General features: G+C 45.9%; 1 protein-coding gene across 2 annotated transcripts in view; it reads right to left on the bottom strand.

Moving 5' to 3' along the window:
* WBP1L (WW domain binding protein 1 like) overlaps window positions 1–15,238 on the bottom strand; it is a 59,128-nt gene extending 43,890 nt beyond the window's left edge. The window contains exon 1 of one of the 2 annotated variants that reach the window (XM_073555760.1): window positions 15,037–15,238. In XM_073555760.1, coding sequence (XP_073411861.1) covers window positions 15,037–15,096 — 60 coding nt within the window. In that variant the 5' untranslated portion in view covers window positions 15,097–15,238. Of the gene's footprint in view, window positions 1–4,628; window positions 4,933–15,036 lie in introns of those variants that run through there. The other variant, XM_073555759.1, reaches the window with a different exon arrangement.
* Window positions 15,239–18,620: the final 3,382 nt, after the last annotated feature.

Below are 18,620 nucleotides of genomic sequence, written 5' to 3'. Positions count from 1 at the left end.
TTAGCATTTTATTGCATGAAATAAATACTGGATACAGAACTTCATATTTGGTACAGAAACCTGTTTGCAATTACAGAGGTCAGATGTCTCCTGTAGTTCTTGACCAAGTTTGCACACACTGCAGCAGGGATTTTGGCCCCCTCCTCCATACAGATCCCCAGATCTTTCAGGTATTGGGGCTGTTCCTGAGCAACATTGAGTTTCAGCTCCCTCGATTTTCTATTGGGTTCAGGTCTGGAGACTGGCTAAGCCACTCCAGGAGCTTTAAATGCTTCTTACGGAGACTCCCCTTAGTTGCCCTGGCTGTGTGTTTAGGGTCATTGTCATGCTGGAAGACCCAGCTACGGCCCATCTTCATTCAATGCGCCTGAGGGAAGGAGGTCGGAGGTTGTTGGCCAAATTCTCATAATACATGACTCTATCCTTCCTTCAATACGGTGCAGTTGTCCTGTCCCCTTTGCAGAGAAGCACCCCCAAAGTATGAGGTTTCCCCAACCATGCATCACGGTTTGGACGGTGTTCTTGGTGTTGTATTCATCCTTCTTCCTCCAAACACGATGAGAGGAGTTGATACGAAAAAGTTCTATTTTGGTCTCATCTGACCACATGACCTTCTCCCATGCTTCCTCTGGATCATCCAGATGGTCATTTGTGAACTTCAAATGGGCCTGGACTTGTGCTGGTGGTGAGCAGCGGGACCTTGCGTGTCCCGCAGGATTTTAATCCATGATGGTGTAGTATGTTACTAACAGTAATGTTTGAGACTGTGGTCCCAGCTCTCTTCAGGTCATTGATCAAGTCCTCCCGTGTAGTTTTGAGCCGATTCCTGACCTTTTTCCGAATCATCCTTATCCCACGAGGCGAGACCTTGCATGCAGCCCCAGACCGAGGAAGACTGACAGTCATCTTGTGTTTCTTCCATTTTCTAATATTTGTGGCAGCAGTTGTTGCCTTCCCACCAAGCTGCTTGCCTATTGTCCTGTAACCCATGTCAGCCTTGTGTGGGTCTACGATTTTGTCCCTGGTGTCCTTAGACAGCTCATTGGTCTTGGCCATGGTGGAGAGGTTGGAGTTTAATTGAGTTCAGACATGTGCAATTAATACAGGTAATGAGTGCAGAGTAGGAGGGCTTCTTAAGGAAAAACCAGCAGGTCTGTGAGAGCCAGAATATTCTTGCTTGTTAGTAGGTGATCAAATACCCTTTTCATACAATAAAATGCAATTTCATTATTTAAAAAGCAGACAAATGGGATTTCTAGATTTTTTTTTTTTTTTTATTCTTTCTAACATATGAAGAGTACCAATGGATACAGACCTCTCCATTCTCCACTACGCATGTCCGCTGTGGCCAGTCAGCAGGAGACTGCTGTAGAGAGAGAATCAGAGACCACTGAGGAGCACTATTGAGGCAGTGTAGCGGCAACTCATCAGATAGGGACTTATCACATACTGGAAATAAACGTTATCGCGCAGGTACAAACCACAATTTGCTAATAAGTAAATTTTCAAATATTCCTTATAACTGCAGGAAAATTTCTGCAAAAATTTAATGGGCTGTAGTAAATTTCCAAGTTCTTTATGTCTGTTCTGCTCTGCAGGCACACCAGCTAATAACAGGTTGCATTCTGCTGACAGATTTGCATGGTTATTGTTGGAGCTCTACCCTGAGTGATGGCTTAGGGTGGCATTATAATTGTTAATTGATATTTATACAACTTCCTCATTGTATTTGTATCGCTGCAAAGTTTCCGGTACGGGAGGAGAGTATGGATTTATTTTATCGGGGCCGAACATTTACTTTAAGAAGGGGATGTCCTAGTAGTGGACAACCCCTTTACGTAGAAGGGCACTGCATGGTCGGACGCAGTAAATAGGGCAGTACATAGGAGGCACACATTTATAAGAATATCTCAGCACAATCATTTTTTTTTTTTTAAAACACATCCAGTTGTGGGACATATTATTCCAAAATCAACTGATTAAAATGTTCTTTAAAAGGAACACAATCACATAAGATGCCGGAAAGAGAGGTTATTTGGGAAGTCAGCCATCTCTCATGACTCTGCTCCGGCCAAGAACTCATGAGTTTTCAAAAGGGGCGAGCGGAAGAACGAAAGGTTTGGGTGTTAAAGGTTAAATCGTTGATCCTTATAGTCCCTACAAATATTGTTTGGGGGGGGAAGTAGGGAATCCCTATAAAACAGACTGTGGCCGATCCTGCCGATATCAGCGGGTACGGGCAACATTGTATAAATATGTTTGGGTGCCCCTAGTCCAACCAGGCATGCGCACCATGGTGTTGGCATACAAACAGACGGCGGGCGCCCACGTTCTGCTTCATTTTTGAGTTTCGTCACTTCTGTTATGGCTTTCAGAACACTTCCAGATGGTCTTGTTTGCATATGGAAGTGAATGTTCCACAAAATCTGCTGCTCTTATTCAAGATGTTTTTCGGAAACATACAAATAAAGGGGAGACACCTAAAGTAAGCTAGCCCCAGCATGGAGGATGTGCAATTTCTACAGCTGCCATGAAGTGTAAAGACAAAAAATATATAAAAAGATCAAAATAATGACACCAAATTCTTACTAGAGTGAAACTGCACAAAGAAGACTGACAAGCTAATCAGCGCTCATATAACAGGCCAATAATAACCTGCATGGGGAATGAATGAAAGTTAATACAATCGTATGGTCCCCATATGGTTTGCATTTCTTTGCATGTTAACTTGGGCCAATGATTGGAACCCTGTTTCTTATGAATGCTGTTTCATCTGTTTAATACCCCGAGTGAAAAAGCCACGGGTGTTCTACCAACTAACCAATTTCAGGTCTTTCTGATCCCAGGGGTCCCCTGCTGCCGGGTAGACACAAACAAGCAAAAAAAAAAAAAAAAATGCCGGACACACGATACCTGCATATTCTTCTTGGAATAAAGAGCATTAAACCTTAAAGCCAAAGGAATATTACATTTTGTTATAACTCAAGGATTTCTCCAGCTACTAAAAATGTTCATTTAGACTTAGCCCAGAAAAAAAAAAAAATGATTCCATCTACTGGACCTCCACAGACACGCTATTCAGACATGTCAGGAAATTATATTAACAATACCAACACTTCATATCCCTTAAAATGCATTATTCCTTAAGTCCATATCGCTCCTATAAAAGCACCTCACAGATCTGTCTAGATGGACGTCCCCAAATCATGTCCAAAAAATAGATTAAAGCTATATATTATATATACACACACAAACCTGTGTGTGTTTGTGTATATAATTTTTTTTTTTTTTTAATAAGAAACAATATACTGAAAAATATTTAAAAAAATAAATATATATATATTTTTTTTTTTTTAGTATTTTTATCAGTATATGGTTTCCTAGAAAAAAAAAAAAAAAAGTTTGTGTTATCCCTTTAATATGTCACAAAGGAGGAAAAAAACAGACCGGGTTTTTCAATGTATCCGCGCTGACCACACAAGGACAGGATCATTCTTCAAAGCTTTATTGTGCCAACGCGTTTCGTGGCAAATCTGCCACTTCCTCAGGGCCAAAGTATTACCGTATCTGTTTACAGCAGTGGTTTTATACAAAGCCTTCATGATATCACAATTACAATTATGGTTTTACATGGTGAATATCCACTTTATATTTTGTCTCATTATAGAAAACTCTTTCAAAAGGTTTCTGCTGGGTCCTGCTGCCAGAACATAGGAACATTTTCCTGCAGCGGTCATGCCACGGTTGACGACACAATGATGCTTCATCCTGTAGTTGACGTCTGGTCTACGCAGACGAGAAGGTACCGGGCTGGTGGTCAAACTGGAGCCCCCAAGACCCAACTGGCTATCATTAGGGGGAAAATGGATGGATGCAGCAAAGCAGAGCTAGAATATAGCTGGGGATAGAATTAAAAGTCCAAAGAAAAAAAAAAAATGTTGAAATGATTTTCCGTAATAACCAATATAAAATTGAAAGTGATTGTGACAACTAATACAGTGACCACTATGAATCGAGTTGTCAACTAGCTTTGCTACAATCCAGAAGCAAATTTATCCATCCAAGCAGAGATCTATCCTCCTCTGCTGATCGACACACGAATAGACAGACTTCCCAGAGCTACAGCGGAGACTATTGGCGGACATCCAGGAACAGCAAAAACAGAATCCAAGTGCAATATATATTGGGAGAAAGCTCTGGATATAAGCTAAAGGCCGCTCATACTGGGTGTGAACAAGCAGCCCTGGTATGGAGTCCGCTGTGAATTGATCCCATAGTTGCAGGGCATCCTCAGTTGTTGGGCGTACACAGGCTGCCAGATAATCTTCTGAGTAAACACTAGCCGACCAAAAAAAGAGAATAAAGTAAATATGCCCTAAGCAAAACCACAACAAGCCATCTCTATGCCACAAACTATGAACGAGCAGGATCAGGTTGCAGGTCTCACATCGGCCGCATACAAAAAGCTATATACAAAGTCCACTTCTTCTATTGTCTAGGTCACATCTCCAAATGAGGTTGTGCAAGGGGAAGGGAGAGCGCAATGCGGCAAGAAAATATGTCAAATAGGGAAAAGGTCAAGGCAACCTCTAAAGCGGACCATACACATTCGGCCGGGTTCACGTTACCTTTAGGACACTCGTTTGAGGCTGCGTTGAGGCTTCCATCTGAAGCAGCGGAATTTGAGGAAAACGTCTGGAGCTGGTCACTACAAGGAGGTGGACAGTCACTGTGTGCTCCATTTGCCCTTGGTTTTTGCAGAGTCCAATTTTTTTTTCCCATGCGAACACAAAAGTGTGGGCGACCATTTTTCAGGGCTTCAGAAGGAAGCCCCGAACGTGGCACAAACACGTTGCCCAAGTGTATGTGTACGCGCCTTACACACAGATCGTACCGACCCTCTGATTTCTGCAGGACTGGACCACTATCTAGTGTGTATTAGGCGAGTGACTCTCCCCCCCATGTCTAGGAAAATAAGAATTGGACAATTAGATTTCAGCTGACACCACAAGGGTCTTGCATTGAATTATGGACCCCTTTAGACAGTTTGATCAAGGCTATTAAGCAATAATTGGCTACAGGAAAGCTAGTCGGCAGGCGTTTACTAGCTTATAAGTCAATGAACATTCTGTGCATAACCAATTTAAAAAAAAAAAAATATTGGAAAGTGAGGGTGGGGAGTTTGGAGAACAGGCTGCAAACTTTTTCACATGTAGCCGTTTTGTGCATAAAAATAGCATTTTAAAGTAGAAGCTGAATAGATGTGATTTCTAAACTCTTAATTTACACAGTGTTTTTTTCCCCTGTTATGCGGTTATGGTTTATTGAGCTGTGCTCCACCCCGAATTTCCAAATACCGGTAGTTAATTTCAACCAAAACTACTAACCATTGTCCGTTTCGGTAAAAAAAAAATGTCATAAAATAAATCCAATCCCTACCACCTCTCTCTCTTGAAGTCTGCCATTAGGGAGAGTCAGCACAACCCTACACACATTAAATAGCTGGTCCCTGCTACCAAAATCTGCTTACTTATATCCCAACACCGTGTGCTGCACACTGACAGCTCACAATGTCGCTCAATTGTGTGCTAGTAATGTATCCACAGGAGGATGCTAACATGGTGAATTCCTTGTCCTGAACACTAGTTAATACAAATCAATCTGACTTATCAGTCGCTCAGTTTTCTGGTTTTTGGGGTGGAAACTTGTCATGTTTTAATGAGGTCATAGGTTTTGCAATGTCACTTATGGCACGGGGCAGGGTGACGAAATCACACAGTCATCCTTTTTGACACAGACATATTTTGTAACGGCATCATGTCTCTATCATGTAGAACTAGCACCTCACATTTTCAGCCCAGCTTTGTCCATACTGATATTTGCAGTTTTTGTTGGTGCTTTACAGATAGCCTAGTACTGCGGTACACGCTATTGTCAGGGTGCTGCACCCACGTCCATTACTGGTGCACTGACAAACAGCCCTCAAAACACAAGTTTGGTGGAACAAGCCCATATGTAAAACTTGTATCCACAGCCCCCCAACCGTTGCAAATTTGTCTTCCCTCATCCCACCATATGTGCCTCCACAATGCTGTCTTTACTTTGACCAAATGACCCCATCTCGAAAGTTACAAAAGAAGGGCATCTATCAATGTCGCCTTATCTCCACCCCCCATGCCAATAAAATAAGGCTGTTTACAATTCCATCACTCTTTGGGTTTTGTCAGCCCCACACCCAGATTCTCCTGCCTTTCCCACCACAGAGACCTATGTAATGAGAAACCACAGAGATTAGGAAAGCATTAATGCATGTGCTATCCAAAGACCTTGGAGAACCCTACAGATCCCTAGCTAATAAACTGAGGGTCAAAGGCCCCTTTCAGAGAAGTTTGTCTGTGTACTTTCAAACATATGTAAAAAAGAAGTTTGCAGGATAGGCTTTTTTTAACAAGTGATTTTAGTGTCCGTAAGGTAGGATAGGTCATCAGTAGTAGACTGGTGGTAGCCCGACTGACGGCATCTCCGCTGATCTGTTGGTTGAAGGATGCCGACACCTGGAGAGTCTCCGCTAGCCTACATGCCTCGTTCATCACAGGCACCTGGAGCATGTCTTTTTGCCCACATGCTGCGTATCCTGCAGGTTCAATAGAGAATTTAGCGCCACATTCAAAGACCCTCTTCCACACAGATCTTGCTTGAGAAAGGCAACTAACACTGAAACGTTGCAGGAATATATCTGTCCACCCCAGGGTCATTTTTTTGTTATGCGGTGGTGTTTTACCTCATTTCATTTGACTATTGGTGAATAAACTTATCATAGTAATACAAAAACTTTTGCACTCATATTTGGACTTTTTTCTTCACCACAACCTCAATTAGACAGTGAGCACCCCTTATATATTTTAATTGTTGGTTAAAGGCGTCATGACGCATTGTACGTGGCAAAGCTTTATACATTGGGAGGGAGCCCTTCACAGCCAATACAGATTCATCTACAGTGATAGATGTACGATTCCTGAGGGTCTGAACGCCGAGATGCCTGCCGAGGATTCCCGATTCCAGCTGAGGGTCCTTTATGTGTATGAAGTGGGTAACGTGTATGTGTTACCGTAGCCCCCATTCACAGTCTATGAGACCGATGGTAAAGGCGCCGGGCTACCCAAGCATCGCTCCTCTGTAGCCTATATTTGGCTCACAGAGGGTTGTCTAGATAAAACGGATACAAGCCTGTGTATTTTCTAACAAACAAAAACCCAGGGGTCCGGGTAATGCCTCCATAATATGTTATAAATGCAGAGAGGAACCCGTCAGGTCGCTTTCAGATGTTTAAAGGATGACTAGAAAAAGTTTTTTAATAATAATATCCGTGTCATTTTTGAAGCAGTAGGCACTTCTGCTAGGCCAGAATATTTCATTATTTCATTTTCCTGAAGTGTCTCTGACTTCACAAACGAAGCGGGTACCTGCATCAGGTGGGCATCATGTGCACATACCCAAGAAAAGAACCCTGAAGGTGCAGTATGGGCTGATCGCACCGTATGACGTGCCGCAGCACTACCGTCTATAAGAGGCCTTAGGCTGCTTTCCCGAGATCATAATATTGGTACTTTTTTGTATCCTTAATACGGCAATGTGACCGCAGGAAATGGCAAAATTACCAATAAAAAGAAAGATCCAGAACTGGAAGAGACAACCGATCAGCCATTAGTTAAACAGTACCGAACAATAGGGCCAACTTTTCTGCTGATGTATGGGTCTGATTTATGTCCCAAAGCTTACAGGTGCCCAGGTGTATGGAAGTCATGCGTTACCCCCGCCTGGTACACACTACGCATTGGGTTTCAAACACAATTTACAAAATGTCTGCAGAAACGCGCTCTATAATAAACAGCACTATTATAAATCAAACAAGTCATATCACGCGGTGCCAGGACGGGCTGACGCAAGATGCTGGCAATGGTCAGTGCTCAGGATGTGACCTCCACATATTATTTTAGTCAAAGTCATTGAAGTATCACGTGTCATATTAACATTCTGTAAGAAAGAAAGCAAAACTGCAAGAACACCACAAACAGCAGGGGATTTCCATTTCTGCGTCAGGCTCTGTTCACATTTCCAGTTGCACATTCCGTTTAGCTCATTTACAGGAACAGACACAAAACTCACGAGTAAAAGGGATCTATTGTATAACTGGTTGGAGATACCGTAGTTTTAAAACTGGAAGACAAAAAAAGATCTTATTCTTCTGTTCTAAAAAACGGCACTGAACCATCATCGCTTCCAGCCCGGTAAAGGTCATCGTAACAACAGCACTGGAGCAGATTCCGGGAGTAATTAAGTAGTTTTTTTTCTTACTTTTTTCTTTCTGGCATTCCAGTAACAGGGAACTCCTTTATATCTGCAGCATATTAGTTTATGCTGCGGATTTTCAGGCGGATTTCATCTCTGTCAATGAGCGAAGGGAAATTCACCGCAAAACCCGCAACAAACGCTCATATTACTGGTGCAGATTTTCGATGGTAATTACCGCTGAATTTTCCTGATAAGGTGTGTCCCGTGCAGATGCCCCACAAGTGACACTGGCAATGTCTTGGCTTTCTCTATAAAGTCGGAATAACGTGTGTGTATATGTCGCTGTCATGAGTAAAAACCACGATACACCGCCAGAAGGACTCCTGAGCCAAACTTCATATACGCCTACGAGTCTGCTACAATCGGGTCAGGGAACCAGTGACCGGTCTGGGAATCACAGATTTGTTTGAATGTAAAGTAAGGCTGCGGCTACTGACATTAGCCGCTACACAAGTCGCTGAAAGCTTCTGCTATACTGCAGCACAATGCATGTGAATGGGGGCACAATGTGAGAAAATTACAAAAAAACCAAAATGGTTACAAGTGTCTGCAACTTGCTTGTTGTGACCAGCACCGATCTCTGCCGGCACAGCTGGTGACTGACCGTTCCTGCAAGTGATTCAGCGGCTTCTCTTCTGCACGGTTGACGGGACGTGACTACCCACATCATGACGATTGGCAGGCGGCTCCCCACTGCCTAACTGTAGGATGCCGGCTGTCAATCAGCATAACATCTGTCGACAGTGCAGCCTGGAAGAGGAGGAGATGCTCTGTTAACGCAGAATCGCGGGCCGGAGCGGTCAATGACCTCTCTGTTCCAGAGCCAGGTAGAACAGGCAGGAAGTTAGCAAACACCTGACAGATTCGTTTTTTTTTTTTTACTATTATACCAAAAATGTAGCCCTGGATACACCCTTCAAATCTTTATTTACATAAAACTGGTAAATCCTTTGAAGAGCCTGTATAAAAACAAAGACAGTGTTATTGGTGCCACTTATGCAACGACATTCCTGTGTCTCCACATCCTCCATGGTGGTAACTGTGTAGACAGATACTGGCTGATGACGACATGATGCGGTGGCTCAGTGGTTAGCGCTGGAGTCCTGGGTTCGAATCCCACCAAGGACAACATCTGCAAGGAGTTTGTATGTTCTCCCCGTGTTTGCGTGGGTTTCCTCCCACACTGCAAAGACATACTGATAGGGATTTTAGATTGTGAGCCCCATGAGGGACAGTGATGAAAATGTGTGCAAACTGTAAAGTGCTGCGGAATATGTTAGCGCTATATAAAAATAAAGATTATTATTATGATGCAGCTTTACATGAAATGCCCTATTATAGTGATGGCCGGACCGTACATGACAAGCACGTTCTACCTCTAATCAGGGCTGTGGAGTCGGTAAGCCAAACCTGCGACTCCGACTCCTCAATTTCCCTTACACCGACTCCAACTCCGACTCAACGACTCCGACTCCCACACATATTGCTTATATTTAAGTGAAAAGTTTATTGTAGTACAATGTGAACCTCAGACATTTAATCATTTTTATGATCCAATAATCAAGACATTTAGATAGAACAGAATATATATTGGTGTACTACCCGGTTTTCATTCTTTTTGGTACAGATACGATATGGATAGACAGATATGGATAAATGGATAGATAGAGCAGATTTCTAATCTGCTTTTGCTATTGAAAACATTATCTAGGAGCTCAAAATCCTTTCAGGTGATGCAGTTTTTTAAAAAGATGATCAGCTTTTGCAGCTGAAAAACGTATCCTCAAAAAACACAGGAAAAACGCTGTGTGTGAATGTAGCCTTAGATCAGGAATAGAACAGTCATTTATAGGACATTTCATAACTTTCCCAAACTCCTATAAAAAAATATTCAGCACATCCTGCATGGAATTACTGTACCCAATTTATTATATATTTTAGGAGTCGGAGTCGGTCCATTTTATACCGACTCCACCAAAATGAGCACCGACTCCGACTCCACGACTCCGACTCCACAGCCCTGCCTCTAATGATGGCCGGACCGTACATGAAGAGCACATTCTACCTCTAATGATGGCCGGACCGTACATGAAGAGCACATTCTACCTCTAATGATGGTCGGACCGTACATGATGAGCACGTTCTACCTCTAATGATGGCTGTACATGACGAGCACGTTCTACCTCTAATGATGGCTGTACATGACGAGCACGTTCTACCTCTAATGATGGCTGTACATGACAAGCACGTTCTACCTCTAATGATGGCTGTACATGACAAGCACGTTCTACCTCTAATGATGGCTGTACATGACAAGCACGTTCTACCTCTAATGATGGCCAGACCGTACATGACGAGCACGTTCTACCTCTAATGATGGCCGGACCGTACATGACGAGCACATTCTACCTCTAATGATGGCCGGACCGTACATGACGAGCACGTACTACCTCTAATGATGGCCGGACCGTACATGACGAGCACGTTCTACCTCTAATGATGGCCGGACCGTACATGACGAGCACGTTCTACCTCTAATGATGGCCGGACCGTACATGACGAGCACGTACTATGTCTAATGATGGCCGGACCGTACATGACGAGCACGTACTATGTCTAATGATGGCCGGACCGTACATGACGAGCACGTACTACCTCTAATGATGGCCGGACCGTACATGACGAGCACGTACTATGTCTAATGATGGCCGGACCGTACATGACGAGCACGTACTATGTCTAATGATGGCCGGACCGTACATGACGAGCACGTTCTACCTCTAATGATGGCCGGACCGTACATGACGAGCACGTACTATGTCTAATGATGGCCGGACCGTACATGACGAGCACGTTCTACCTCTAATGATGGCCGGACCGTACATGACGAGCACATTCTACCTCTAATGATGGCCGGACCGTACATGACGAGCACGTACTATGTCTAATGATGGCCGGACCGTACATGACGAGCACGTACTATGTCTAATGATGGCCGGACCGTACATGACGAGCACGTTCTACCTCTAATGATGGCCGGACCGTACATGACGAGCACATTCTACCTCTAATGATGGCCGGACCGTACATGACGAGCACGTACTACCTCTAATGATGGCCGGACCGTACATGACGAGCACGTTCTACCTCTAATGATGGCCGGACCGTACATGACGAGCACGTACTATGTCTAATGATGGCCGGACCGTACATGACGAGCACGTACTATGTCTAATGATGGCCGGACCGTACATGACGAGCACGTACTATGTCTAATGATGGCCGGACCGTACATGACGAGCACGTACTACCTCTAATGATGGCCGGACCGTACATGACGAGCACGTACTATGTCTAATGATGGCCGGACCGTACATGACGAGCACGTACTATGTCTAATGATGGCCGGACCGTACATGACGAGCACGTACTATGTCTAATGATGGCCGGACCGTACATGACGAGCACGTACTATGTCTAATGATGGCCGGACCGTACATGACGAGCACGTTCTACCTCTAATGATGGCCGGACCGTACATGACGAGCACATTCTACCTCTAATGATGGCCGGACCGTACATGACGAGCACGTACTACCTCTAATGATGGCCGGACCGTACATGACGAGCACGTACTATGTCTAATGATGGCCGGACCGTACATGACGAGCACGTACTATGTCTAATGATGGCCGGACCGTACATGACGAGCACGTTCTACCTCTAATGATGGCCGGACCGTACATGACGAGCACATTCTACCTCTAATGATGGCCGGACCGTACATGACGAGCACGTACTACCTCTAATGATGGCCGGACCGTACATGACGAGCACGTTCTACCTCTAATGATGGCCGGACCGTACATGACGAGCACGTTCTACCTCTAATGATGGCCGGACCGTACATGACGAGCACGTACTATGTCTAATGATGGCCGGACCGTACATGACGAGCACGTACTACCTCTAATGATGGCCGGACCGTACATGACGAGCACGTACTATGTCTAATGATGGCCGGACTGTACATGACGAGCACGTTCTACCTCTAATGATGGCCGGACCGTTCATGATGAGCACGTTCTACCTCTAATGATGGCCGGACCGTTCATGACGAGCACGTTCTACCTCTGATGGCCGGACCGTACATGACGAGCACGTACTACCTCTAATGATGGCCGGACCGTACATGACGAGCACGTTCTACCTCTAATGATGGCCGGACCGTACATGACGAGCACGTTCTACCTCTAATGATGGCCGGACCGTTCATGACGAGCACGTTCTACCTCTAATGATGGCCGGACCGTACATGACGAGCACGTACTATGTCTAATGATGGCCGGACCGTACATGACGAGCACGTTCTACCTCTAATGATGGCCGGACCGTACATGACAAGCACGTTCTACCTCTAATGATGGCCGGACCGTACATGACGAGCACGTTCTACCTCTAATGATGGCCGGACCGTACATGACGAGCACGTTCTACCTCTAATGATGGCCGGACCGTACATGACGAGCACGTTCTACCTCTAATGATGGCCGGACCGTACATGACGAGCACGTTCTACCTCTAATGATGGCTGGACCGTACATGACGAGCATGTTCTACCTCTAATGATGGCTGGACATGACGAGCACATTCTACCTCTAATGATGGCTGGATATGACAAGCACGTTCTACCTCTAATGATGGCCGGACCGTACATGACGAGCACATTCTACCTCTAATGATGGCCAGACCGTACATGACGAGCACGTTCTACCTCTAATGATGGCCGGACCGTTCATGATGAGCACGTTCTACCTCTAATGATGGCCGGACCGTACATGACGAGCACGTTCTACCTCTAATGATGGCCGGACCGTACATGACGAGCACGTTCTACCTCTAATGATGGCCGGACCGTACATGACGAGCACGTTCTACCTCTAATGATGGCTGGACCGTACATGATGAGCATGTTCTACCTCTAATGATGGCTGGACATGACGAGCACATTCTACCTCTAATGATGGCTGGATATGACAAGCACGTTCTACCTCTAATGATGGCCGGACCGTACATGACGAGCACATTCTACCTCTAATGATGGCCAGACCGTACATGACGAGCACGTTCTACCTCTAATGATGGCCGGACCGTTCATGATGAGCACGTTCTACCTCTAATGATGGCCGGACCGTACATGACGAGCACGTACTATGTCTAATGATGGCCGGACTGTACATGACGAGCACGTTCTACCTCTAATGATGGCCGGACCGTTCATGACGAGCACGTTCTACCTCTGATGGCCGGACCGTACATGACGAGCACGTACTACCTCTAATGATGGCCGGACCGTACATGACGAGCACGTACTATGTCTAATGATGGCCGGACTGTACATGACGAGCACGTTCTACCTCTAATGATGGCCGGACCGTTCATGACGAGCACGTTCTACCTCTGATGGCCGGACCGTACATGACGAGCACGTACTACCTCTAATGATGGCCGGACCGTACATGACGAGCACGTACTATGTCTAATGATGGCCGGACTGTACATGACGAGCACGTTCTACCTCTAATGATGGCCGGACCGTTCATGACGAGCACGTTCTACCTCTAATGATGGCCGGACCGTTCACGACGAGCACGTACTACCTCTAATGATGGCCGGACCGTTCATGACGAGCACGTTCTACCTCTAATGATGGCCGGACCGTACATGACGAGCACGTACTATGTCTAATGATGGCCGGACCGTACATGACGAGCATGTTCTACCTCTAATGATGGCCGGACCGTACATGACGAGCACGTACTACCTCTAATGATGGCCGGACCGTTCATGACGAGCACGTACTATGTCTAATGATGGCCGGACCGTACATGACGAGCATGTTCTACCTCTAATGATGGCCGGACCGTACATGACAAGCACGTTCTACCTCTAATGATGGCCGGACCGTACATGACAAGCACGTACTATGTCTAATGATGGCCGGACCGTACATGATGAGCACGTTCTACCTCTAATGATGGCCGGACCGTACATGACAAGCACGTACTACCTACTCCAACGATGGCCAGACTGTACATGAAGAGCATGTTCTACCTATGGTGCGGGCAGGACCCTCACTCCTGTAACTGGTGAACTGTGTGTTATTTTGTATTGTCTGTACATTTCCCTGCTAACTGTAAAGTGCTGCGGAATACATTGGTGCTAGAGAAACTGATATATATAAATAACCACGCAACACATGACAGAATTACCACGATGGACGTCATACTAGCGGCGGCGGCTATAAAGCAAGATACTCGCAGGTGAGATCAAATACCAGAATTTGCAGCCGACAGCGTGACACAGTAACAATGGCGCAAAGTCGCTCCCCAGTAGCGATCAACCCAACTTCACAAACACGCTCTGTGATTTATTTTTTTTTAAATGGCACGCAACTTAGACGGGTAAATGCAGCCACTAGAGCCGGGGACAGACGTGATCACTGGCACTGCCATGTTGTATGTTGCATGATGTAAAGCAATGCATGATGTGGCTGATAACATGCAACAAATGCATGACTCCCCCACTATCCCCAGCCTGGAGGCAGAGTGCCAGGTTTCTTGCCTGTTCCCCTTCTCAGGACTCCCAGCCCTGTGCAGAGGAATGTGATTTTCCACCACTTACCTGAGGCTCCATACTGCCGGACGTGCTGCTGGGGACAGCCTGAGACAGCAGGAGAGCCATCTTCACGTCCTCTTCCCTTTCTTGTCCCTGACTCCAGTCCTTCCTGTGAGTGCTGCAACACAACAGCCAAACAACCCCTGCAGCAGCAGCAGCGCAGCCCAGCGAGGCAGGCCACCTAACTTGGACCTGCACTAAGCCAGGCAGCTCAGCTCCGCCCAGCTCCCTGATCTCAGACGATGATTGGCTAAAGGCGATGCATTTTAAAGCTAACAAAGAGAGCAACGCTGATTGGCGAATACCGGCATAGGAAGTTACCAGTGATTGGTTGATTCACTGTCAGGCTTCTAGCGCCATGTTGGAGGTGGCATAAAAGATAGTTGTGGTTTTTTTTTTCAGATAATAGCTTTTTATCTCCAGGCCAATTTTCACGCGTGTGCACTTCCGAGATCATACGGGGAATGTGTCACCTCAGCATCAGTGCGAGTTTGCAATATCACTCCTCGTTTTTTATTAAAGCATTTCATTCACACTAAGCGTTTTCCGTTGCCGTTTATGACCCGTTTTCTGTCAATGGACAATAAAGAATGACTATGTGATATCAGTAGGAGAAAAAAACTGCTGATAAATGCTGCCTCATACGTGTGTTATGGTAATTTTCAATAAATGTGTGCTTGAAATGAGCAGTCGGGTGTGAACGAGGCACACGGGGCAGGTATATCAGGGCGGAAACAGTACTACACATTCCTGCCTCATTTGTGGAGCAGTATGGTGACAGCTCACTCAGCCTGTGTTCACACCATGAGGATTATTTGGCATTTGACTTGATCTCGAGCCATGGAGACTTGATGGATGAACGCTCTGTAGGAAGCTCGATCTTGTGCGAGCCTAGATCGGTCCACCAGGTCCTTCTCCATCGTCATCTTGATATTATAAATCCATCGTGTTGCTGGTCTTCCTCTTCGCCTCGTTCCCACCATGATGTCCTTCTCCAGTGATTGCTCTCTTCGTATGATTTAGCTTGTCATAGCTTGGTGATCCATGCTTCGAGTCTGGCCTGATTTTTTCCAAAATTGATCTGTTTGTTCTTCTTGCCGTCCATGGTATTGATAACATCCTTCTCCAGCACCACATTTGGAAGGCGTCAATCCTTCTTCTGTCTTGTGTCTTTATCGTCCAGGTTTCACATCCGCATGTAACCACAGAGAAGACCAAACTATGTTTAAGTTGTGTCTTCGTCATCATGGGAACGTAGCTTCAAAACGCTGGAGTAGAGCTCCATGGCACACTGCGGTATTAGTACAGCATGCCAGACCGGCTAATAGAAGAGCCGCGGATGCCGGCAGGTAAGAGCGATGAGTATTTAGGTTCTCACGGCTCCCATCCAGCAACCACAGATTACGGACATGGCCGATGGTCCGGATCCTGCTAATTGATTCCCAACAACTATATCATTTATGCCTATGAAACCGGTGAGTTCGGGTCAGGAGACCTGCCTGCAGTCCAGACATCATGGTTCAAACAAGGACCAAGAAAGTTAGATGTGTGAAACCAGATTAAGGCCGGGGTCACGCTTGCAACTGCAATACGAGAAACTCGCATCAATATCCGGCACTGGGACCGGAGCGCTCATCTGCATAGAAATACATGCTGCCGCACACTCCGGTCCCGAGTGCCGGGTATTGAGGCGAGAGACTCGCGCAAGTTTCTCGCATTGCAGTTGCAAGTGTGACCCCGGCCTAATACCACTTCCGTCATGTGAATTTGATGCAATGGCACATTTTGATTTGCCATTCTGCAGCACATAATATAATTAGTGATCATCCCGTGTTTTTTTTCATGTAAGGCCGGGATCACACACAGCGAGATATGGCCGAGTCTCGCAGGTTAAAACCAAGCTCTGGCGCCGGCACTCCGGAGCGTGCAGCTCCATGTATTGCTGTGCGGCTGCACGCTCTGCTCCGGATTGCCGGCGCCAGAGCTTGGTTTTAACCTGCGAGACTCGGCCATATCTCGCTGTGTGTGATCCCGGCCTAAGAATGGTGTTGCCGTTACTTGGATGGCAGGTGTTTTTTTCACACCTTGACGGTATGTGCTGACGATCCAGAACTGGCAGCACTTTGGACACAGCGCGTGTTCACTGCGACCAAATCGCCGCCGTCTATTGAACGGAGGTGAATCCACGTGTGTTCACTTACCGTGTCTAATAGATTCTAGGGTGAAGTTTTTCTTGCAGAACCTCGTGCCTCCGCAAAAGAAATCGGTATTCTGAGGTCTGGAGAGACACAGCGCATGTCCGTCTCCGCGGGTGAGCCACGGGTGTCTGTGGATAATGGGCATGGGATTTCTTGAGTGAGCAGTGACTGAAGCCACGCCGGCCCTCCCCTATGACTTAAAGCCTGAGGCTGCTGGTAGTAAAGTTAATTTCCTCCCAGCAGCGGGGTAAAGGTTCCCTTTAGGTACCATCCAAAAAACAGAAGAGACTAGTACATTCTGCATTTTTTTTAAAATGCTGGCAATCAGTTGATATAGAAAAATGCTCATCTAAATTGGCCCATTCACGTACATTAGGCCCTGTGCTGACCCTGTGCTGTCTGTTTTGTACACAGATCAAAAACATGAAGAACTCAATGACAAAAAAAAGCAAATCCTCACTCAGCCAAGGGCTCCTGTGTTCTCACTCCGCTCCAGAGTACCGGCGGCAGTACCGGGTATTGACATGCGAGACTCGTCCAAGTTTCCCGCATGTGTGATCCCGGCCTTAGAGACCCAGTCTGGCTGCAGCTTAACTCCGGGAGAACAAAAGTATTATTAGGCCAAAATCAGATATGCCGGATCCTTAAAGCCTCATTCAGACATCAGGGTTTTTTCCACACATGAGAAAAACAGACTTTTTTTATCAGTGATTTCGATTAGAGTTTCATAAAATTTTCAGCAGAGTGTCATCTGGGTTTCATCAGTTTTTATCATGTGAAAAAAAAACCAAAAGTTTCTCCACCTTCTCCTATGTAACAGGCCGTGAAAACAAACAGCACTCGGATGGCATCTGAGTGATGTCTTAATTTTCCATGGATCCATAGACTTCAATTGCCTTTTTGAAATGAAACTCGGATCTGCGATATAGCACGGACCACCTGATCTGCCAAAAATCACAGATATCTAACATATAACAACCCCATACACTATCACAGGTACGAGTGCTATGTGTGAAAACCACAGATAGCACTCGAAAGCGAAAAACGGACGTCTGAATGAGCCCAAATTCCCACGACGACAACTAATTGTCCTGGGCCCTCATACACATTAGACTGTCAGTTGAACCCTTCAATTCCAAACCCGCCGATTCATCATCAGAATTCTAACTGATATGCTATAAAATGTTTACACAGCTCGTAGATAAAAGGGTTGTCCTGCCTTAGGGCCCCGTCACACATAGCGACTCACAAGCGATCCCGAAAACGATATCAACTTGTCAGGATCGCTGGTGTGTTGCTACATGATCGCCGGTGAGCTGCCAAACAGGCAGCTTCACCAGCGATCAGCACCAGCGATGACAAGCGCTGGCGTCGCTGTGTACCTTAATTACC

This window comes from Dendrobates tinctorius, unplaced genomic scaffold (genome assembly GCF_039654945.1).
Source record: "Dendrobates tinctorius isolate UK_male_01 unplaced genomic scaffold, ASM3965494v1 ptg000230l, whole genome shotgun sequence".
Lineage (NCBI taxonomy): Eukaryota > Metazoa > Chordata > Amphibia > Anura > Dendrobatidae > Dendrobates > Dendrobates tinctorius.
The sequence above is the reverse complement of the archived record's forward strand: the minus strand, read 5'-3'. Positions and strand labels throughout refer to the sequence as shown.